We start from the raw sequence: 24,260 nt of genomic DNA, 5'->3' as shown, positions 1-24,260 counted from the left end.
TCTTATTTCTTTCATATGTTAGCCATCCCAAATCTTTAATATACTCTTAGATTACACAACAACAACAACAACAAAAATGAAAACTTTTTGCATTTATTACTTGGGTGTGCTAGTAGCAAGTAATTAGTTTCATCTATATAAGGTTGTAGGGTGCTCAAATAATCTGCAACCAGTTGTACTCCTTGTGCAGAATTGGGGTTTCGTCAAGGAGCTAGCATAGCATGCATGTTGATTTTCTAAAAGTTCATGAATCAGTAATGGAGCCAATTGGTTCAATCATAAACAAAAATTAATGCATGCAATGCAATATCCAACAAAAATAATGAAACACATGAGAGAAGTTATAATTAAGTTGCAAAGATTTAAATAAACAAACCCATATATATAATAAAAATACGAACTGACAATAATAAACAACGCTCACAGCTCCAACACCAAAATGGAACATATTGATCCACTTACAGTTGAAAAACTCACGAATTTAAATTTTGAAGAGAAATGTAGCTACCGATGGGTCGAGCTAACATAGAAGACATGGGAGAGGTCCTGCCTATGTTTCCGTTGCAAACAAGGAGCAAGTAGCTGACTATGGTGTTCTATAAAAGTCCATTGCAGTAAGTTTGTTCAATGATATATTTGTGATGACTATTGTACTTTTACTGTTGCTTTGTGGTTCAGGTAATTTATAATGAGTCATTAACTAATCTGCCTTTGTATGCCAGAGTTCACATGGCACATTACTCTTTCTGTTTTTCATCCAGGAAGATAATTGTGCAAAGGGAATGGTGAATGGATGACATGCAAATTGATTGTTCTTGACTTGAAGGGACTAGACTCCCATCCATCTTGGCAGGCATACCTCTTATTCGAACCCCAAATTTGAGGTAAAGCATAGAGATTAGTCTTATTAGATGCATAACCCTTGTCTTGAAAGGGAAGAAAACAAGAAATTAGGCACGGATAAACTATGCCTAGCTAATAATATCCTTGTGTGGGGGGGCAAATGTACTTGTTCACATAGGAATCTTTGAAGCGGCAAAGGGAATATACCAGCAATTCATGCCAGAAAAATTAGACCACTTGAAAAGAAATGGGGAGAAAGCGAAGTTTCAATTTACAGGCCATTGCATTGGACGAAGCATTCTAAAAGTTCATGAATCAGTAAATATGGAAACAAAAATTAATGCATGCAATGCAATCCAACCCAAATAAATATTCATATTTCAGCTGTGTGCCAAAAACGAACTGATAATAATAACGTTTGAATCTAAAACTTCAAAATAAACGAAGCTCACAGCTCCAACACCAAAATGGAAAATATTGATCCACTTACAGTTGAAAAACTCACGAATTAAAATTTTGATGAGAATTGTAGCTACCGATCGGGTCGAGCTAACATAGAAGACATGGGAGAGGTCCTGCCTGTAGAGTTAGAGACCCTTGTACTTCTGTGGAAAACAAAACCAGAAACTTGGATGGTGGATGTTACAACAGAAACGAAGTCTATTAACAAAACCCCGAATTCCTCGTACACGTAAATGCTCTTCCTCAGAAATATTACGGCCATGGCTGTCCACATGACATCCTTAAATCTAGCCATACTCTTTTGCTTGCTCAGCTGCTGCTCCCTCTGATGGTCCTAAACTTTGATTTGAGTGTTCATGTTACGTCAAACACTGGTTATGTTAGAGGACCAGATTAACAATATAGTATAATATATGCCCCCAAAAAAGTCAAATTACTGATGTACCCTTTTGTTTTACCACCTGATATATATGTTCATCATGCTCAAATTTGGGTGCAAGGAGGCGAACTCATTACTCTAGCCGAGTAGCCTAACCCATATCTGGTTTAGATATATTACTTGATATTTACTTAAAACGTCTCAATGACCAGCGTTTTCTGATGAGCTTCTTTTTTTGCATGAGGCAAATAATACCTACAAACTTCAATCTGTTTTTGCTTTGCATATTTTGTAGAAAATTTTGAGGCTAATATAGTAATTGCACAAGTCCATGTCAGAGAAACAATCCTTCAACAAAGATGAGGACATTGTGGAGACATTTTGTGGCAGATGTAGCTTATGCATCACTGTCAACACTGAAATTTCAAAAACCTTCCTCGAAAAATGTCGACACCCATTGATTTATTTCAATTTGACAGTTCAACAACTTTTTGTTTTACACCACCAAACCAAACCAAACCTTCCGTAATTTTGTTAACTTCATTTTGTTTTCTCTCAAACCTCATGTACTCTTTCATCTTGGATGATCAAAGGTTATTTTAACAACTTCGAAATAGCAAATGGATTTTATTAATTATTATTGTTTATTTATTTTGTATTGATGATTGCTACCTACATATTGAACGGAAGTTCAAATTTAATAAATCAATAATCTGCATAAGATGAATAGAACAGCTACATAGATGACGCAAAACTTGAGGCCCTGCTACGGGCAACGTTGATATACCACCAAAGAAAGAAAGATTAAAACAGATTTACATTAACAAAGTAAAACGAATTTCATCTAGCTCTGCCATGGAGTGTGGAAATGTTACTGCTCACATGCCTTGAAAGAGTCACAAGTGAACTTTCTCTTCAAAACTTGACCATGGAGTGTGGAAATGTTACTGCTCACAGGCCTTGAAAGCAAAGAGTTCAATAAGTGAATTTAGTGGCTGTTATTTGCCCTCTGCGGCCATCCTTTTGCGTATCTCATGAGCTGTGTTGAATATGCCAAGGGTAGGCTTCTCGCACACAAAGCACTTCTTGTTCTTTGAATGATGCTGTGAATGAAAAACGCAGATTGACGTTAGAAAATGCTGGAAAGAAACCCAAAATGGAAACAAAAAGACTCGATTATACTTGATTCGCAAGTCTAAAACGACAACTGAATTCCACAAGAGTTATTGCAACCACAGGAGTTAAGATGATGATACATTAAGAAAGAGGACTCACCTTTAGTGCACAGTGCTCGCAGAAGTAGTGGTTGCATTTAGTCACAACAGGATCAACAAATGGTTGGCGGCAGATGAAACATGCAAACGGCAACGAGCCATCCTCATCATCCTCGTCATCTTCGTCAGTCTGGTCCACATCATCCTCACCCAAAGCTAAATTTCTCTTCCTTATTTTCTCTGCTTCGTCCCACTCCCTTTCCATCTGCCACCCAGACTTGTAGTCTCCACGATCATGCATAAACTTGCAGGAATCTCCATACCCACAGTAGCCAGTCTCTTTGTAATCCTTACAGATGTCTGGCTGGTAATCAAATCTTGTGGTAGCTCTGATGTGAGCAGAAGCCCTGAGAGGCCCATGGGAACCTCCCGCTTTCTCACTGGCCACTGTTAGCTCTCTTCGGAACCCAGCCTTGTAATCAGTATATCCATGGATCCCTTTATACAACTTGTCGTTCTCAGTGCCTTTGCTCTTCCCCTTCAAAGCTTCCTCTGCCTGCTTAAGAACTCTCTCACGAACTGCTCGAGCATCTCTAGAGAAGTCAGTCTCAGTCTCCAAAGTCGCAGTTGCTCTACTATCATGTTCAACTTGGATTTCTTTTGAAGACTTGAACTCAAAGATTGCACCACTACCAGGAGTAGAGCTCTTAGCAGGTCCACTAGAAAAATACAGCTTGCCATCAAGCTTTGAGGCTTTTCTTTGACTTGGTAATGATGCGCCCCCAGATTTTGAGCCGTCATCCTCCTCATCTTCATCAACCCTTCGCTTTCTAATGTTTTGCTTCTTTATTGGCTTCCGGAAGAAGTTGCAAACTAGAAATGCAAAAGAACAATGTCAAAAACTTAATAGTGTATACAATGGAAACAGATGGAAAAAATCCAAACAGTACTAAACATACCTTCTCCAGGTTCTGCATTTCCACCTGAATCCGCCATATAGACACAAGCAACCAAAGCAAGGAAGCGGTTCAATCACTGTTACTTGGGCTATTGCAGCTGAGTCGCCGAATTAGGGTTTTGAGGGGTAATTTTTCCCTTTTTATGGCCGCTGCTGACAAAAAAACAAATTTCACTTAATAATTTAACAAAAAAACTCAAACAAACAGAGAAACCATCATACATTCATACATGGATTTATACAAAAATGTCATGAAATGCAGTGAAACTCAACCAATTGGAAATCAACCAACTTAAAATTTATTGGAAAAAGGAGAAAAGATATGTATAAATTCCATTATATTCTGTGGTTTATCAGTACTCTAAAATAAAAAATTTCGGAAAATAAACACCTCCTATATGAAGATGAATCAATCAAGCAAAATATCATTCAATCATCAAATCTTTCAAAGGTATGCACTATCATATTTCCTTCTTAGACTCTGTCTAACAAGCCTTCATAGAACATAATCTACATAGAACCCAATTTAGACAAGCTCATGACAACTCTATTCAAAGCTTGATTTTTCATAACAGTAGAAAAACTTTCAACAGCCTTCAATGGAAAAAATTGCAGAGAAGCATCAAATGAACAATTCAACATAAGCAGGATCTCAGAAATTACAAGTAACCCATGAATAGCATCACTGGGCAAATATCATTCAGACTTCTGAGTACTAGAGACTTCAAATGAGATTAAAAACAAAACAAAAAAAAGAACTGAAAAAACTGAAACCAAAGAATTCTATAACCAGAATAGGAAACACAGTGGACCCATAATGGCCGGAATTGGACATACCCTGAAAAATGGGCGGAAGTGGCCGGAATTGCGATTCCAAAACCGGCCAAACCCTAACTCGAAAATTAACCTGCCAAACCTAGAAATTCTCAAATCCTACCCAACTATCAGGTAGAACACGAAAAATAGTCGAAAATCCATACCTTACTCAACTGATTTGGTGCCGGAAGACAGCGTACAACGGCGGCGAAATTTCGCCTGAAACCGGTCGGATTTCGCGATTTTCCGACGAAACCGTGAAGGCAGAACGGTAGGGGAGGGTCGGGCTTGGCGGCGGAGCTGAAGCCGGCGCGTTTGGGTCCGGTCACGATGTTCGGGGTGTGGTATGGCGGTGGTTATGAGGGTTTGGCCGTAACTGTCGCTGGGGGGTGGTTTCGCGAGCTGGAGGAGAGATAGAGAGAGAGAAAGAGAAGAGAAAGTCAGATTTTAAAATCTGATTCTCTAATCAGATTTTCTGATTTTCACTAATCTAATAGAGATCAATTTTTAAAAAAGAAATATACCTCCTGGAGCATATGCAGTCGAGAACAAAGTTAGGTTCTTCTTCTTCTTCTTCCGTATCCTTCTTCCTCGTGATGCCACTGAAACCAGTGTGAAAAAACCTAACCCCTGCCGAGAAGAAGAGGTTGGGTATTTTACAAAATGAAAATTTTAAATTTACGTGGATACAAATTCCTTCAACCACTTTGCAAAACAAGAACTGATAAAACCCTAAACCAATTTCCCCAAATCCAAGTAACCCAACAATAAAATCACAAAATAAACCAAAATAGAGACAGAGAAACATACCTTTGTTGATGTAGAAGAAGGAAGGAAAGGGTTTTCTAATTTCTGCCGCGTTCAATGTGAAAAATCGACAGCTCGCGGGAATATTCGTTCCGCCAACCAAAAGAAAATAGGAGCAACAGATGGGCCAGAGGGAGCAGACTGAAGAAAATTTGAAGAAGGAAAAAGAAGAGTTGAGGTTTGAGGACTACTAGCAGGAAAGCCTGCGCGATGCTGCGGGTTTTGAAATTGCGTAGACAAAGTTAGATTGTTTATATATACAATGAGATTTAATTTATAACATTATGTTTAACTAAGGGAGTGTAAGTTGCAAAAAAACAAGTAATAACATATTTTACAGGCTACTTGTTATGTTAAAATAGTACACTTGTTTGTATATACATTGAGATGTTAATAGTAGGAAGTAGGCATCAAAATAGCAAAATTTGGATAGTTTTGAACAGCATGCTATTTAATTGGGCGAGTTCTGTTTTGCAATGTCTTAATGATTTTTCTTCTCTTTGATAGAGGTCTTGACCCTATTATAAAAAAAGTGAGAAGAGAGTAAATGTTAATATTGATGAGAACCAGATTGAATCGTTGCACAAACTGTGATCTATATAAGCTTGCGGCAATCCTAATATCTAGGATATTATGTTCAATTGTAATTTTAAAGGACAAACCATACACCTTCAAGCAAGAACTCTATAGCATGCCTGCTCAATCAGGCCATACAATTTTCAGAATTTATGTATCAAGCATATCGAACAAAGAGAGTAAACCATATGTTTTCCCAGACACCATATGCTGGAGAGTCAAGCTAAGAAGGGAAGATGGCACTTTATCAGCATGGTTGCTGGTCAATCATTCCTAATTTCTATTTTGTCAAAACGTGATTAATCTTCACTTCTTTTTTCCTTGTGTTTTATCATTAATTTTTTTCTCCATATTTAGAATACAACAACCAACAGCAGAACAAAAAAGAAAATTTTTTCAATTAAAAAAAAAAAGCATGCTTAGTTTTTGCTTTCCAGTGTTTTATCAGCAACCAAAACAGAAATTGAGAATGATTTCCATTTCTAAGATTTCTCGAAAAGAGCAAAGTCATTGAATTGACGATTGATTAAAAAAATTAATAATAACAATAATGGAAATACCTGAGCTAATCTGTGAGATTCAATCCCCTTCCTGATAGAATCCAATATGTTGTGAAATTTAAATACCTCAGCTCCTCTTATATAGCAATAGGGATTACTCAAGAACCTCAAATCAAAGTAACCAAATAAATGAACCCAAATTCGTAAAAAATAAATAAATAAAGCATTAGGGATTACCCCAAAACCTGAAATCAGAGTAACTAAATAAATGAACCCAAATTCGTAAAAAATAAATAAAAAATACCCTAAAGATAGAACATAGCTCAAACAATATGCATATATTAATATAATATCAAGCCTAGTTTAACAGATATACACAATGAGTACTCATAATCTGCTTTGTTGCCACACATAGGTCGACAGACTACTTTGTTATAGGCAATCATCCCAGTTTTTCGCCTCAAACGGCTCCAAGAAAATCCTTCAACATGGTGATGTGTGATAACGTCACCACTGACCTGCACAAACGCATCAATGCAAAAAATTAATAGTACACTAAGCACTTTTCTGCTGTCAAAATTTCTAGCATGAGATTTTAACTTGGAACTTCGTCGACGTTTCACCAACATAATTAGATGAGTTGGTGTCGGTCAGAAAATTAAGCAAACCTATAATTGTTCGCATTTAGCACCATTGACATCTCAACTTTCACTTTGTTTATTAGTCAAAATACACTAAGAAATGAAGGACACACAACAGCAGGCATTGGGGTAGTGCAATATGACTCATAGGCATCTTCTTCTTTTTATTTTTAAGGGAGATTCACTATTATACCCAATATGGAGGCCCAAATTATAAAAATACCCTATATAAAATGGATTTTAGAAACACACCCAAAGCCCATTTATAACATAACAAAAAAACTTTTAACTTCTTATAAATTACAAAACTACCATCAATTTCTTAAAACAAGCCCAACCCCAAAATCTCATAAAAATACTCAAAGCACTCAATAGGGCATCAAAGTAATTTAATAATCAATATTAAATTCAATAAGACTAGCTGTCATTTTTTTTGGGTTTGTTTATAGGAATTCAATTGTGTAGGGTTTATTTATAATATTAGTGCTAGAAATGAGTATATCACTAAATATCTCTATTTTTAAATGTTCCAAAAACATGTGAAGCACTGTACGAGTGAAATTTTTTATAATCTTTTTTCTTTTCTTCCACTTTATAAATTCTCACACTCGGAGTTGGTTTTATGCATGAACCCCACAATGTAGGGGCTGCAGAATAAGACCCTAATGGTTGGGATTGTTTATTTTTTATTTTTTTAATACACATACGAGCTAGCTGGGCCGAGTTTCTCTTGCTTTCGGTGTGTGATGCACAAAAAGCAATGGACAAAAAGCTGGGTATCGAAAAGGTGATGGCAAAGTTTATTATAAATGTTGTGTGTATGTGTATAAAATTGTAAAAGACTTGTAGGTCAACCTTTCACCTTTCTTTCTTTGTATGGAGAGAGAGAGAGAGAGAGAGAGAGAGAGTGAGTGAGTGAACAAGGAGGACGGCACTTATCTATGTCCACTTCAGCTTGATTCTTGTAGACCCCAATGCCTTTTTATTCGAATTAATACCTGTTAGTGGTTTATTTATGGATGGCTGGCTCTCTCAGCCTACATGCAGCAAAACGACCTCGTTGCATTGCAATCCGGGAGAGCTATGTCCCCACGTACCTCCACCACAATACATCTAATCTAAACCCTAGACAGAAATAATATTACAGGATTTTTACACCCTTGTTTTTTTGGCTATTTTTAATTTAGAGTGCTGCTAAACGAACTATAAAATTAACTGAGTACACCTTATTATAAAAGTATATATTGAATTACTGATTTACCCTAATATAAAATGACCAAAAAGAATATATAAAATTATGAAACAAATATAATTTTATTAAGTACACCCTACTAAGCTTGTATATATGGTGAAACTGCGTGCTCCTACGTGCTTCTGACCTCCACTCAAACTTAAGCCTCTTGTCCTATGTTGGTTTTGTATCCACCTAAGAGATTTCTGATAAATTCATTTGCATTTGCAGTTCGTACTGCATCCTCTACCATTTCCATGTTAATTTTTGCCAACAAATCCCTATACCCAATATTTTCAGCAACTGTTCCTGAAAAAAGTGTCTAATACATACAAAGTCACCAACATAATATTATGATTTGGACAACAAATAAAATATTATAAAAGATTTATTAAAAATAAAGAAGAAAGAAACTGTATTTCGGAATTGCAAGAACTTGGAATTGCAAAAAAAATGTCAACAGTTTTAGTAGAAGTATAAATCTATATGAAAAGTCAAAGATTTATAAACATCAATAAAAAAATCAAACTGAAAATCAAATATAAAATAATGGTACAAGTATTATGGTGTACTAAAGGTATTTTTGGTAGTTCTATAGGATGTACTTAGTTAATTTTATATTTTAATTAAAATATTATAATATACTTAGATTATAGAATGTACTCAATTAATTTTAAAGTTCGTTTAATAATACTCTTTAATTTACATAGAACGATAATGTTAGCCTCACATATTTACATGTTGTTACCAAATGCATTCACTAATGTATGTGTATGTCAATATTAGAGCCAGCACTCAGATTTTGAGAGTCATAACCGAAGATTTTAATTGGAACTTCAATCAGACATTGTTGCATTTGGTTAACAAAGTCAGTCTTTCTGGGATCACGTCACTTCACATACACAGCATGAAGACCTTTATTTCACCTGGAATTCAGGCCAACTTTTTCCAAATGCAAGCCACGTAACAAGGCACTGTCATGTCAATCAAAATTTTGATAAGATTTTGGGGGAGTGTAGTGATCACCCCGACCTGTTTCACGTGTCGTGCTGGCTATAAAAAAAACATCAATCATGGTACACTTGTATTTAGTTTCCAACCAGACGAGTTCAAAAGCTTGGCTTTGGCTCGTGGATATTTGATGGACCTTCCAGATACGGCAAGGCTTAGAAATTAAGACAATTTTTCCTTTCATAGCTCTTTGATGCTGATTGACATGCTCAATGTAACTCTTGTTTAGCTCTATACATACTGATATTGATTTGTATCGTATCAATGCCCCTGATAAATCACTTAATTACTTCATAATTGTTAAATTGTCACACAAATTAAGATGGAGCCAAAATTATAGGTTAAGGCCGAGGGCGGACCACATGGGGGGATTTAGAATTGACCTAAACGCTAAACTTAGTCCACTCATTTTTTCACTTAACCAAAACCTCATATTTTAATAATAATTTCATCACTAATTGAGGCTGAACTTAAGATTCGTCTTTATCATCTTTACTATTTTAGTAACATAATATTTATTTTTCAAAAACACTTATACAACCATTGATTTGACAAATTCACTTTTATTCTTAAAGGCATATATTTATCACAAGTGTTTAATTTGTTTGGGTTGAACAAGGAAAAATTCGTCCTAAATAAGCACTCTTTTTTTCTACACATGTACAAATATTCTTTAATCTAGGCTAGATTTTTGCTAAGCAAGCTTTGTACCCGTAATATTCTTTTAACCAGAGGATAACACTACCCTTTCACTTTCAATGCATGTTTCTAGTGCCTTTACTTGGCAACAAGCTGATGTTTTTGACTTTACACATAATCCCTCTCTGACATTTGCAAAATTAAAATCCTCTGAATGTGATCAACAAGAAGTCTTAATCAGAACAAAACATGAGTTATTATATTAATGTCGTGTTTTGCATAAATTTGCAATCAAATCGGAAGAATTTGGCACGTCTTTTAACTCCATTTGCCAGTCCTCTCTGAACATCATCAACCACGAGAGTCCATAGGGTAGACATTGGATGAGACAGCAAGCAACACGTGGACGACCTGCTTATTGCTTAAGCATGCGTAAAAGTATATAATCTGAAAATTAATTTTGAAATCAAGTGCTTAATCATTTAGCTTACCTTTGTTTGCATTGGGACACAATGAGGTCAGTACACATGCGTCACGGAATATACTTTATATTAATCTCGAGCTTATCACTACTAGCCTTTCATTTTCATTATAATAGTGGAGAATTTTATCTTATACAAAATATGTTTTATTTTTATTTTTATATTGGTTTTGGGTTACAATTTATATTAGAAATACGATTAATGCAAATTTTAAACACAATCGAAATATACAAATTATAAGCCATTGCGATATAAAAGAGATAATATTTATGACACTCGACATTAAATAAAAAATATTCTTAACCACCCTATTCTATTGTGTTATGATAAAAACCACAAAATATATGTGAAGTAAGAATATGCTTTGAAATGGCATATGAGTTGAGTTTGTGCATGTTACAGGCAATTATGGTAGTGATGAGATTGGAATTAAGTGCTTAAATTGAATGGAAGACAACCAATCATGTGTTTGACGATCAAATCATGAAAATGGGACAGGACACGAGGTTCCTAGGAGGGGTAACATGGTAAACTTGCGACATAGACCAACGTGGCTACAGAAACAAAAATGGACGCTCCCCACAAGTATATAATTCCTTCTTTGAATGTAAGCAAGCATATTCAATAACACCACAACATACTCGTGTACAATTTTTTTGCTGAGCTGTCTGTGGCCAAAACGATATTCATTTAGTCAAATCCCTTCATTACTATTTTTATTTCAATAATTTTTTTGTTGGTTGCCTTTATCAATAAGGATAATAACTTGTCACTTTGTCTCATGTTCATTAGGACTGAGAATGAGGTTACCATTAAGGTCTCCAATCACAAAAACAACATTAACTATATATGTAAGGTTTTATTTCATAAAAAATAGCCGTGTGCTTATTATGTGTTTATGAATTATCAAAACAAATCATTAAACGGATCGCTAATAAGTGCAAATGATGGACAATGAGTTTATACTTCAGTCGTCTCATATTCAAACTTTAATAGCACATTTCCCCCCTATCAAAAGATTATGGTATTAGTAGAGTGCTACATCGTCGAGATGACTTCGCTTGCCAGTAGACGGTTCGACCAAGGAAATGAGCAAGCAGCGATGGATTAAACTCGAAAACTATATGAACTTAATGCAATGCTTGTTTTGACAAAAAAATTAGGACAAATGTTGATAAGCATATTTTGTATACACATTTTCACAAACATACAACACATAAATATTTAAACTCTTATGGTATATGTAAAAGAAAATACCACTGAATTGTATGAAGATAGTCCAATTGGATTTGTTCTCTTTTTTTATTTCCTTAAAAGGATTTAAAAGTTTGGCTCAAAGCAATCAATTACATAGACTGGTTATTGATTTGTACTATGGAAAAGTTGAAGCCTCCTTCCTACGAAAACAGTACATGGTACCAACCAATACCCCCGCCCGTTAAGGAAAATACAAAGGAAGAGTGAGAGAAATATAGTCGTTTTCTTGTTGTTTGTGCAAAACCCATAAGAGGTAAAAAAGCGTAGATTTTTGCTTGGCCGGCAGGTAAAAAAACGTAGTTTAAAATAGCTAAAAAAAAGGACCCGGACCCGGACCCGGAAAAAAACTCAGTGGAGGGTGGGCTGTGAGGGAGATAATCGGAAAGAAAGAAAAACAAAATTTCACGAACAAACGCACACTTGACACACATACAAACACACACTCTCTCTCTCTCTCTCCCCTATTGCGCTGTTGAAGAAAGAAATCCATATTTTTGTTGCTGAGTTTTTATTTTTTATTTTTCCCGTTGTGCCGCCACTGTTTTATGCGCCTCCATCATCCTCTTCGTCACCTAGGGTTTCTAGGGTTTTCAGACCCGTTTCTGGGATTTTCTGGGGCTTTCCGAGCTGGATTCTCTTTCTTTCATCAGGCGAAGCTCCATGCGCCGCTGGTTCAGCGGCTTCGTTGATTAGCCCCATCACACCACACTCCCTATCTCGCTCCTCCGCTCTCCAGCTTTCTCGATCCCAATAATACCTAGGGTGTGACTGCTTCCATTGCTTTTTAGGGCATGGTTTTTCAATTAGGACGAACATTGATTGCTCTTTTACTTGTGTTCTGAGGGTTTTCGATTTGAATGGCATTGGGGGATTTGATGGCCTCCCGGTTTTCGCAATCCTCCGTGGTCGTGGTCCCAAACCACTTGGATGACTGCGCCTCCAGTCACGAAGACGGCGATTTGAGCTCGCAGAGAAGGGAATCCGAGACTGCTAGTAGTAGTTATGGAAATGCCACGGCCACCACTGCTACGAGCATGGCCTACTTGCCCCAAACCATTGTATTGTGTGAACTTCGGCACGACGCCTTCGAGGCTTGCGTGCCACTAGGTCCATCTGATAGTGGTCTGGTCTCCAAATGGCGGCCTAAAGATCGAGTAAGCTCTTCTTTTCAGTACATGCTCTTCATTTTTCTCATTGTTCCTGTTGAGATTATTGTAGTACCAATAATTGTTAATCATATGATCATTGACATGAGATTCCTTATCACAGTTCTATTATTAAGCTAATTTGGTAGGAAATGATGGCTCATTTTCACTTCAATATGTTAGTAGATTACTTATTGCAGAAAATGAAAGCTGTAGTTAAAGCACCATTAATTCAATATTTTTAATGTTATAAAGTAGTTTTTTTTTCTTCTTCTTTCTCATGGATTATCAGCATCAATTTTCTTGAGAGTTTGGAAATTAGGCATTTGGTACTGTGGCTAGGAAGTTTTAACATTCCCTTTCAAATTTTATGTCGTTGAAGTCATAATTCTAGTTTGATAGGCGAGAAACCTTGTCCGTTTCTGATATTTAGGATCAATAGCTCATTAGCAGATAAAATCCAAGTCTTCCACTCCTCCCCTCGATAAAGTTAACAGATTACCAGAGTGAATAAGTCATGAGATCCCAAATAAGTGCTGAACTGAACCTTTCTTGGCAACAAGGATTAATCACTCCAGAAGCCACCTTGTTCACAATTCAGTTGCCAGTGATATCCTTTCTGAAACTCCTTATTGTAAGCAAACATTTTCTTTTTCTTGCCTTCTTAAAGGCGAAGGTTGCTTTCAGTTTGTAACAAGGGTTAATTTTTGGTTTATGGCCTTGGTGATCCGTTAAAACCTCCCACAGTGATGTGATATTTCTTTTATCGATTAGTTTCAGAAGGATGTGGGTATGTCCTGGGAGAATTTCAATCAACCATTACATGTATCATATGACAAGTAGAATTAGTATAATGGTTGGTGAACTTCAATCTGGGACAAAAGGTTAGTTTCAATACCACATTATTCACTTTCAATACTTGAGACCAAGAAAGGACACAACTTCTGCTTTTATTGGGGATTTTCAAAGCATCATTGCTTGAACTGTTACAAATTCTGAAGGCTTCCACTCATGGAGGGTAGATCTGAGGGAGTTAGGTGCAGTAATGGGGCTGAGTCACAGAGAATGCCTAGGTTCCCAACCTCGCAGTGTAGCCTGTAAGTGAAGTTTCATGGCAGTGCCAATGTTGGTTGGAATATGTTATCTGTTAAAACCCTGTTTTTTGTTTATATTTCTAAAATACTGACACATCTGTGCATTTTCTCAGTCGGCAAGTTGAGACTCATAAGTAAAATCGTTGTTTCTTGTAACATGGAAAATTGCCCAACCTCCCCATCCTATAAAGTAGGCCACAACTATAATTCATCTGGCATGGTGTTTAACATATGAGATGAAGCTGATTCAAGAAAAGTGAACTTGTGGAAGTCATGTTCATTGCTTTAATATGAAAAAAGGAAATCCTGATAATATGTAAAACTTTCTGCATTTTTTCAGTTGTCAACGGAGTGGTAAAAGTATTTTTCTATAGAAAATTTTGGAGCCATAAATTCACCCTTACTAGAGAGTTGTTAATTTCTCTGTGTCTTGGGGATGTTTTGTGAGATTGGCAACTTGATGTTGTTTTGTTATGGTTAAACCTGTGGTCATGTAATCATGTTGTAGCGGTAAAGTTTGTCATCTTTGAAGAATTTCACAGATGCATCTTTTGCAATTTGAAATTTTACTGCAGTGTGATTTGGCTTCTTGAATTACACTCTCTCCATTCATTAACTTTCCTATATGTTGCTTAAAAGAAAATTGGGAGTGTGGCGACGGAAGTCTAGAACTGCAAATTTTTGTTTTATGTTTATGTTATGAACTTTAATCCCTATTCTTCAAATAAATCCTAATTAGAGCCTTTCCCTATGTTAAGCTTAGTTCCTTGTTTAAGTTCTGATTGAAGATTCTCACATTATTGTAGTCGTTACTATGTGATTGCTTTGGTTTAACTTTCAACTTCTTTGCAGATGAAGACGGGATGTGTAGCTCTAGTACTATGTTTAAACATTAGCGTTGATCCGCCCGATGTAATTAAGATATCTCCCTGTGCCCGAATGGAGTGCTGGATAGGTGCTTTTACACTGCTGATTCTTACTGCTGCTTTAGTTTGTTGGTTGTGTATTGGTTATTAATTTTTTTCTTTTGCCCTTTGGGTTGGCATATTGAGTTTTTACTACTAGTTGGATCAGAGGGGGTGACTTCAAGATCCTCTGGTCCATTTCTCAATAACCAAAGCACCTTGGAATTGCTATGGCTAATAATTTACTGTGAATAAAATTAGAGACTGGTTTAAGTTATTCACCTAATATGTAAGGAAGTTTGAATTGTTTTTGTTAATATCTTGTTGTACCCGTTATAATTAAATGAGTAAATGCATGTTGCAATTTGTTTGAGTTAAGTATCTTATCTCATCCACAGACTCATGCAGTTCAACTAAATCATCTCTTGAGAAACTCCGTTTTTAAAAATCTTTCTGAATTGTTTGATTGTGGTGAAAAAAGGAAATGTGGCTTCATCCTTGATGCATCCGTACTATGTTAAACCAGTCAGTCTCCCATTTAATCAGATTTGGTTGTTTGCCACCTTTCGTGTTTGGTTCCTTTGTTTCATGGTATTTGACTCTATGTTTTTTATAATTATCTCTAGGACTCCCTTGGAGACTCCTAAGATACTCATTGCGGCCGTTTTCTATTTATGCATGTTGCTGTTATATATATATATATATATATTGCATATTCCTTGCTTGGTTGCCAAGAGGGGTGCTCGAATTTGGGGTCTACACAACCATTACAACTCAAACAAATTCAGATTATCCCTTTCGTTTATCATCCCCTTCGCAACCAAATATAAAAAAATGACAATTGGAATGTTTCTATTTTGTTTCTTTGTTGAATTTACCATTTGATTAATCTTTTCTTCTGTCTTCAGATCCATTTTCTATGGCTCCACAAAAAGCTCTTGAAAAAATTGGTAAAACCTTGAGTGAACAGTATGAGAGGTGGCAACCAAAGGTGAGAAACCATTTTTTTGGGGCGTGCATTCTGTTATTTTTATTGTTTCAAATTGATATTTAATGTGGGCTGACAATGTTTTTTCAGGCACGCTACAAGGTTCAGCTTGATCCTACAGTTGAGGAAGTGAAGAAACTTTGTAATACATGTCGCAAATATGCCAAGTCGGAGAGAGTTCTTTTCCATTATAATGGACATGGTGTACCGAAGCCAACTGCTAATGGTGAAATTTGGCTCTTTAATAAGGTTTTTACTAATTTGAAGCCTGCTGTGCCATTCTGTTGCAATCTTTAAATAAAGTGCTCCTTGGTTCTCACTGTTTTTTTTCTTGTGCAGAGTTATACACAGTATATCCCCTTGCCAATAAGTGACCTTGATTCCTGGTTGAAGACACCTTCAATATATGTGTTTGATTGTTCTGCTGCTGGGATGATTATTAATTCATTCATTGAGGTATCCTACAATGCAGTTATGAATGTTTGTTTTAATTGATAATTTAAGTTTCCATGATTTCAGAATTGATATCATTTATTGTATAGTCTAGACTTTAATGTAATGGTTGGATTTTGTTAGCTTCATGATTGGGGGGGTTCTAGCTCATCTGGATCTACAAGGGATTGTATCCTGCTTGCGGCTTGTGAAGCACACGAGACTCTTCCACAAAGTGCTGAATTTCCTGCTGATGTGTTTACTTCTTGCCTCACAACTCCCATCAAGATGGCATTAAGATGGTGAAATATAATATCCCATGCTTTCAACATTTGTTTATATCGTAGTTATGTTCTGGTGTGCTATATCATTTTACCTTTAACTTGAATGTGGCATGGGTTACATTGTTTATTGACGAGAAAAGCCATAATAGGCATTATAATATTTTTTTAATCAATTATAGTTATTCAATATGTTCGTATTACGATTATGTCCCTGAAATTTTTGTAATCCCCCACCACTTCACAACTCCCTGAATTTTTTTTCATCAGCTGGTTTCATTTCACTTCGCCTTTTGTATTGATTTTATAACTTGCCTTCTGTTATTTCACGAAATCCAGGTTTTAATAGTGCTTACTAAGTCTTTGACTGTTATGTACTCTCTTAGGTTCTGCACAAGATCATTACTTCATGAGTCTCTTGATCATTCGCTGATAGATAAAATCCCTGGCCGCCAAAATGACCGGAGAACCCTCTTGGGGGAGTTGAATTGGATTTTTACGGCTGTCACTGATACAATTGCATGGAATGTTCTCCCTCATGGTAGGTTTTTTAATTTACTGATGTGATGTATCATAATTAGTATCTTTGATCTGGATGTTCATTTATGGCTTCTTTGGTGGTGGGACATCTATCCAATAATAAGTCGTGTTGCAGATCTTTTCCAGAGACTGTTCAGACAAGACCTGTTAGTTGCCAGCCTTTTTCGAAATTTTCTACTTGCTGAGCGAATTATGCGATCGGCAAATTGCTCTCCAATCTCTCACCCAATGTTGCCTCCAACCCATCAGCATCACATGTGGTACTAAACGAGATATTTCCCAAGTTATGCTTTACATGTTAACTAAATCAATTGTCACTCTTCTGATTATGCACTCTGCAGGGATGCATGGGACATGGCTGCTGAGATATGCCTTTCTCAGCTTCCATTATTGGTTGAGGATCCTAATGCAGGGTTCCAGGTGTGCTTGTTTTTCAAGTTCTATATCCATTGTTGCATTTTGTATGTAATGCAGTTTAGATCATATAGACAATGGCTTTATGCAGAATTAAATATTGTATGAGTTTCCTGTTTTGTATTTTGCATGATTTGCCTACGTTTTGACTTGGACTTTGATCATTCTCTTTTTCTTTGTTTCAGCAAAGTCCATTTTTCACTGAGCAGTTGACTGCTTTTGAGGTATGGCTTGACCATGGATCCGAACACAAGAAACCACCAGAGCAGTTGCCTATTGTTCTTCAGGTGTGGTGCTACACCTCTCACTTTTTGGTTTTGGGTCAACCAAAAGCTTTTCTTGGATATAGATTTGATATATGCATTTTTCAGATAATGTCTTATTGTTTTTGGTTGTTGACATGGGTTGACAACAGTCAATTCCAGTCTGGTTGATATCAGGGAGCTAGTATCCAATATGAGGCATTTGACAGAAACTTTGCTTAATTGTGTGCATTTGGTAATGGTACATGATTAGGTAAATCCAGCTTTGAAGTTAACTGGGAAAAATTGGCATGTTAGTCCAGGGTAGTATTGGGTTAAGATCATTTTCAATGAAGTTTAGCATGGTCGTTAGCTTGTGCTGGTGTGTTGGCTTGAAAGGAACTACTTTTCTTCGAATATGTTGATTCGGCTTGTGATTTTGTGATGTTGTTTACGATCATGTATTAGTGTATTAAGTTCAATCTCTGCCTGGTTTTCTATTCTGTACATAACCTGACAGAATATCATCTTTATTTTAGGTCTTACTTAGTCAATGCCACCGATTTCGAGCTCTGGTTCTTCTTGGAAGATTCCTTGATATGGGACCCTGGGCTGTAGATCTGGTATGCGCTGTGGGATATTTCCATATATTCTGAAGCTGTTCTTTTTTGTTTGAATCCCTTTGTTCTTTGAGAGTAATATTTTGATTTTCTTTTTTAATCACATTTCTTTCTTATAGGCATTGTCTGTTGGGATATTTCCGTATGTTCTGAAGCTGTTGCAAACAATGACGCCTGAACTACGACAAATTCTTGTATTTATTTGGACAAAAATTCTTGCCCTTGATAAGGTATATATAGATAACTTCAACACATTCCATGTCTAGGTATCTATAATTGGTTTGGTGACTTGTACTGTAATGCCCTCACTGCTTTATACCTTCTTCCAATCTCAGGCATCAATGTCTTCATATCCAAAATCTTATTATCATTGAAGTGCAAAGATGTGCTCTTTGCTTTATTGATGATCAGCCATTTTTAATTTTAATTTCAATCCCTTTTTACTAGATAAGTTCCTTTCATGCGCCGTATACCTGCCCCTTTCAGTTTCAGTTACTATATTAGTAATTGTGCTCTGTTTTGCGGAATCAGTCATGTCAGGTTGATCTTGTGAAGGATGGGGGACATACATATTTCATCAGGTTTCTTGATAGCATGGAAGCATATCCAGAACAGCGTGCAATGGCTGCTTTCGTTTTGGCAGTGATTGTTGATACACATAGACGTGGTCAGGAAGCTTGTATTGAAGCAGGTCTGATACATGTTTGCTTGAAGCACCTTCAGGGTCCAACTGCAAATGATACACAGACTGAACCCCTTTTTCTTCAGTGGCTTTGCCTCTGTCTGGGAAAACTGTGGGAGGATTTTACAGAGGCCCAAATATTTGGTTTGCAGGCAGATGCCCCTGCAATATGTGCTCCTCTACTTTCCGAGCCCCAACCAGAGGTTTACCCTTTTACCATATTGCTTGTTTTTACATATTATGATTTATCCAATGACAACTTTAGGATTCTGCAATAGATTCTGTAACTCAATGGTGAGGTGGTTCTATTTCAGGTTAGGGCTTCTGCTGTTTTTGCACTGGGTACCCTGCTTGATGTGGGTTCGGGTTCATGTAGAGATGGCGTTGGAGGAGATGAAGAATATGACGATGATGAAAAGATTAGAGCTGAAATTAGTATTGTTAGAAGCCTATTAAGTGTTGCTTCAGATGGAAGCCCTCTGGTCAGGGCCGAAGTTGCTGTTGGTATGTGATTAATCTTCTGATACATATTCATATGGTTGGACGTTTATTGCTTATTGGTAATATATACACATTAGATTTCCAGTCACCAGTACATGCCTAAGTGTTCTCCCTTCTGATTCTGAAAATCAGCATTATTCTTTTATGGTGCCCTGAACTTTAAATAGTAATAAAGAAATTTCAAGTAGGAATTATAGTTGAGTATGGTTTCCTCTTCATCTTGTCAGCTCTGGGACGCTTTGCCTTTGGCCACAACAAGCACCTCAAGTCAATTGCTGCTGCGTATTGGAAACCACAATCCAGTTCTCTTCTGAACTCCTTGCCCTCTTTGTCTCATATTAAAGGTAGTGTTGTTTCATCTCAAATTGGTCCACTTTTGAGAGTGACCAATGATAACTCATTGGTTGTTCGAGATGGAAGAGTCTCCACCAGCAGCCCCCTTGCGAGTTCTGGAATTATGCATGGGTCTCCATTGTCTGACGATTCATCTCAGCATTCTGATTCTGGAATATTAAATGATGGTGTGAGCAATGGTGGTGTCAACCTTTCAACACCAAAACCCCTGGACAATGCAATGTATTCTCAGTGTGTATTGGCTATGTGTACCTTAGCGAAGGACCCATCTCCACGCATTGCAAGCCTTGGTCGGCAGGTATTGGCCATTATAGGAATTGAACAAGTGGTGGCAAAACCTGTGAAGTCCAGTAATAACAGTGTTCGACCTGGTGAATCCATTACAGCATCTCCTGGATTAGCTCGATCTTCTTCGTGGTTTGATATGAATGGAGGTAACTATATTCTGATGAAAACTATGCGGGAATCACTTGCTATCATTCATTGCCCTTTTTCTATTAATTGCAGGGACCAGTTAATAAGCTGAATGCTGCTAGTTATATTTTTGCTTGACATTTAGCTCCATTTGATGTTTCAATGCATGCTATTATTTTGTCAATTTAAACTATTTTTGCACTTCCAGTTTTAGTTCTTTAGTTGAGCACTGTTATTGACAGGTCATTTGCCTTTAACATTCCGAACTCCTCCTGTCAGCCCTCCTCGGCCAAATTACTTGACTGGAATTCGGAGAGTTTATTCTTTAGAGTTCAGGCCTCATCTAATGAGTCCAGATTCTGGATTAGCCGATCCGCTTTTAGGTTCTGGGGGAACTTCTGGCGCCTCAGAACGCAGTGTTCCTCCACAATCAACAATCTACAATTGGAGTTGTGGGCACTTCTCCAAGCCACTTCTCATTGCTGCAGATGACAGTAAAGAAATATTAACCAGAAGAGAGGAGAGAGAAAAATTTGCCTTGGAGCACATTGCTAAATGCCAGCACTCGTGTTTGTTTTCTTCTCTAATTCTCCTTTTGTTTGTTCACCTATTATTTTCATTAAATTCTGTGTTAGCCTTTGTTTATGGAATTAATGAATCTTCCATGTTCTTGACCAGCTGTTAGCAAACTTAACAATCAAATTGCTAGCTGGGACACAAAATTTGAGACGGGTACGAAAACAATCTTGCTGGAACCATTTTCTCCTATTGTAATCGCGGCAGACGAGAATGAACGAATCAGGTGTGTAGGTTCACTTGGTCAAATTTTCAGCAGCTTTAAATGTTTGTGATATATGGCTTGATTTTGTCAGGTAGTGTGCATTGGTGTGTTTGTGAAATAGTAAGGCTTACTTTTTTCTTGGTTCTTCCTGATACACTAGCACAAACAAATACAACTGTGCTGGTTTGTATGATACTGAGTGCCCATTGAGTACAATGGTACTTTCTTTCTGGTTTGTATATTATATAATAGACGTTTTTCCTTCATTTTGCCTTTATATGTGATAAAAGAAGAGATTTCTTTATAACTTGGGATGTCTAGCAATCTCTTCCTTGGTTGAATAGTGTATCACACTATCAATATTTTCCTTAGTTGTATAGTTGTCACTCTTGCACCCTTCTGGTTCAGGCATTTTAATTTTCCATGACATATGGAGGATTCCTATCTCATTTGAAAAAAGAAATGGCCTATTATTGTTTCTTTCTTTCAAACCATAAGGTTATGTTTGGGTTTAGGGTAATTCTTGCTTGAAAATGGGTTCATGCATGAGTGAATTTGGTTCATGTTGCTTAATTTGCAAAGCTTTCTTTGCTAGAATTTATTGATTACTCTCAGCCCAGAGTCCAGTATAAATCTGATGATGTATTAACATTTTGGTGTTTATTTATTTATAGGGTATGGAATTACCAAGAGGCTAAGGAGGCTACCCTTCTCAACAGCTTTGATAACCATGATTTTCCTGACAAAGGAATCTCCAAGCTCTGCCTTGTGAATGAGCTTGATGACAGCTTGCTTCTTGCTGCTTCAAGTAATATTCTATACTACAGAAATCTTAGTTGCTTCTTAGTCAGGTTGGGCTATTATTGAATTTTTCTGATTTATTTGCACCTTTTCTGCGGTCATATAATTAGGTGATGGAAACATTCGAATTTGGAAAGATTATACTTTGAAGGGTAGACAGAAGCTTGTTACTGCATTTTCTTCAATTCAAGGTCATAAACCTGGCGTGCGAAGTTTGAATGCTGTTGTAGATTGGCAACAGCAATCAGGATATCTGGTACTTGCTTTCTTTAAGATGCAATCAGTCAGGGCTGTAGGACACGTTTGTTTTGGTTTGCTTATTCTTTTTTGTTGTTGTAAATAATTGTTTCTATTACTTTGCCATTGTTATGTTTGCTAGTATGCTTCTGGTGAGATATCGTCCATTATGGTTTGGGATCTGGATAAAGAGCAGCTTGTGAATTCTATTCCTTCATCAGATTGTAGCATCTCAGCGCTGGTGAGTTTTTACCCCCTATTCTTACTTCTGATTTTTATTTACAACTGTAGTTGTATCCCTTCTGCTTAATGAGAATTATATCCGTATCTCGTAGTCCATACAGGGGATTTGTAATTGATTCTTTGATTAAATTAGGAACGCTTTTGACGTTATTGATTTTGTTAGTTATGTAATATGTTGGATGCAGAAAATGAATAATGTAATAATTACTGTATCTTGTGTAGTCTGCTTCTCAAGTTCATGGGGGACAACTTACAGCTGGTTTTGTAGACGGTTCTGTTAGACTCTATGATGTGCGAACTCCTGAAATGTAAGCTCTTGATATATTCTTCTGGCAAGATGCAAATATTAGTCATGGAATTCTGCCTGATGTTTAAATTATACTCGCTATGATGTTTATGAAAACACTACAACTACTAGCAAATGAATAATAATATGCTGCAGGGTTTGAGCTTTAGCTCTTGATTTTACTTTCTTGTCTTGATGTGATATTAACGATTTGCATAAGAGACTGCTTTAATCTTATGCGTTTGTAAATGTTAGGCTTGTCTGTGCAACGCGACCACACACTCAGAAGGTTGAAAGAGTTGTGGGGATTGGCTTTCAGCCTGGGCTTGATCCTGCTAAGGTAAGTGGAGACCCTTGTTTTTCATTTTGAAGTTAATCCTAGATCATCCATTTACTATTGCAGCTCTTACATTCATTCTTGTGAAAGTGAAACTTACATGACATTCTTGTCTTCATCCAGATTGTAAGTGCGTCTCAGGCAGGTGACATTCAGTTCCTTGATATCAGAAATGACAGGGAGGCCTACCTGACAATTGAAGCTCACAGGGGTTCACTGACAGCTTTAGCTGTTCATAGACATGCCCCCATCATTGCCAGTGGATCAGCCAAACAACTCATAAAAGTCTTTAGTTTGGAGGGTGAACAATTAGGTACCATAAGATACTACCCTTCCTTCATGGCCCAAAAGATCGGTCCTGTCAGTTGCTTAGCCTTCCATCCCTATGAAGTGCTGCTTGCTGCTGGTGCTGCAGATGCTTGCGCATCCATCTATGCTGACGACAACTCTCAAGCTAGATGAGAATGCTAGTTCTTTCCTCATTGATTCGATAAGGGTTTCTTTCATATTGGAAGGCAGTGCAAGTGGATGGACTTCAAATGCAATCTTGCCATTGCAGATCTTTCGGTGCATCTGCTCCATTGTGTGAAAATATATTTCGCTGCCCAATTCCTCTTAGGTGTCAATGGGCGGGTGGGTCTGGAAGCTTTGGTAGGGTGCTGTCTACCGATGATGCTGTATGCTATGATATTCATTAGCCTCAGGTGTAGATGGTCACAATTGTGGGGAATAATTTCCTGCATATTTATTCGGGGCTCTGGAAAATAATCTGTTATATAGGGTAAATGCGTGTAAATAAACTTCCCTTTTTCTGTTTTTTCTATATAGTTCCTCATTTTGGTGTGTTCATTTTTATTCCCATCCCTTAAGAGCAACACAGTTTAATGATCATAATCTTAGTGTTGCATGACGTGGGGATTAAACAAACTAGCGTTTGCGCATCTTGTAATCTGTTGAATTTGTGAGTCGCTTTGCCGTTTAATTAACCATCATGTAACTTGTAATTAATTCATCCATTTGTTTGAGTTGGCGTCTCCTCTTCTCCCTTGTCTTTTTACCAGCCTTTATCGAATCTGGCTTCTGGGTTTTCTGTATTTCAGCCATTGATTAAGACCGTCTTTAATTGTTGTAAATAAAGAGAGCAACT

At 36.9% G+C, this 24,260-nt stretch overlaps 2 protein-coding genes and 1 long non-coding RNA gene across 8 annotated transcripts; 1 reads left to right on the top strand and 2 right to left on the bottom strand.

Annotated features, from left to right (window-relative positions):
• Positions 1–2,363: 2,363 nt before the first annotated feature.
• LOC117632351 (zinc finger CCCH domain-containing protein 1-like) lies at positions 2,364–5,692 on the bottom strand. 4 transcript variants are annotated; one of them, XM_034365799.1, is made up of 6 exons: positions 5,483–5,692; positions 5,197–5,302; positions 4,837–5,074; positions 3,858–4,009; positions 2,960–3,771; positions 2,364–2,787 (listed from the first exon to the last, which is right to left on the bottom strand). In XM_034365799.1, exons 4-6 carry the CDS (start codon positions 3,892–3,894, stop codon positions 2,683–2,685), a joined length of 954 nt encoding a protein of 317 aa, XP_034221690.1. In that variant the 5' UTR covers positions 3,895–4,009; positions 4,837–5,074; positions 5,197–5,302; positions 5,483–5,692; the 3' UTR covers positions 2,364–2,682. The 4 variants fall into 4 exon arrangements, with proteins under 4 accessions (XP_034221690.1, XP_034221689.1, XP_034221691.1 ...); XM_034365798.1 differs by having other exon boundaries at positions 3,858–4,006; XM_034365800.1 differs by lacking the exon at positions 4,837–5,074 and having other exon boundaries at positions 3,858–4,006.
• Positions 5,693–5,735: 43 nt separating this feature from the next.
• Positions 5,736–6,854, bottom strand: LOC117632353. Its single transcript, XR_004586464.1, has 2 exons — positions 6,616–6,854; positions 5,736–5,997 (listed from the first exon to the last, which is right to left on the bottom strand). It is a non-coding gene; the product is annotated as an uncharacterized LOC117632353 (long non-coding RNA).
• A 5,370-nt stretch (positions 6,855–12,224) lies between these two features.
• Positions 12,225–24,155, top strand: LOC117631841 (regulatory-associated protein of TOR 1). Of its 3 annotated transcripts, XM_034365163.1 has the most exons (23): positions 12,225–12,970; positions 14,908–15,010; positions 15,869–15,951; positions 16,039–16,197; positions 16,288–16,404; positions 16,525–16,682; positions 17,048–17,202; positions 17,317–17,461; positions 17,543–17,621; positions 17,801–17,902; positions 18,397–18,480; positions 18,597–18,707; positions 19,009–19,362; positions 19,474–19,663; positions 19,888–20,448; positions 20,671–20,997; positions 21,107–21,230; positions 21,884–22,017; positions 22,121–22,266; positions 22,390–22,488; positions 22,713–22,798; positions 23,032–23,116; positions 23,237–24,155. In XM_034365163.1, exons 1-23 carry the CDS (start codon positions 12,674–12,676, stop codon positions 23,573–23,575), a joined length of 4,038 nt encoding a protein of 1,345 aa, XP_034221054.1. In that variant the 5' UTR covers positions 12,225–12,673; the 3' UTR covers positions 23,576–24,155. The 3 variants fall into 3 exon arrangements, with proteins under 3 accessions (XP_034221054.1, XP_034221055.1, XP_034221056.1); XM_034365164.1 differs by lacking the exon at positions 20,671–20,997 and having other exon boundaries at positions 12,231–12,970; XM_034365165.1 differs by lacking the exons at positions 12,225–12,970; positions 14,908–15,010; positions 15,869–15,951 and having other exon boundaries at positions 16,063–16,174.
• The last annotated feature ends 105 nt before the right edge of the window (positions 24,156–24,260 follow it).

Source organism: Prunus dulcis, chromosome 6, assembly GCF_902201215.1.
Source record: "Prunus dulcis chromosome 6, ALMONDv2, whole genome shotgun sequence".
NCBI lineage: Eukaryota > Viridiplantae > Streptophyta > Magnoliopsida > Rosales > Rosaceae > Prunus > Prunus dulcis.
Note: the sequence above shows the minus strand (reverse complement) of the source record. Positions and strands in the feature narration are given on the sequence as shown.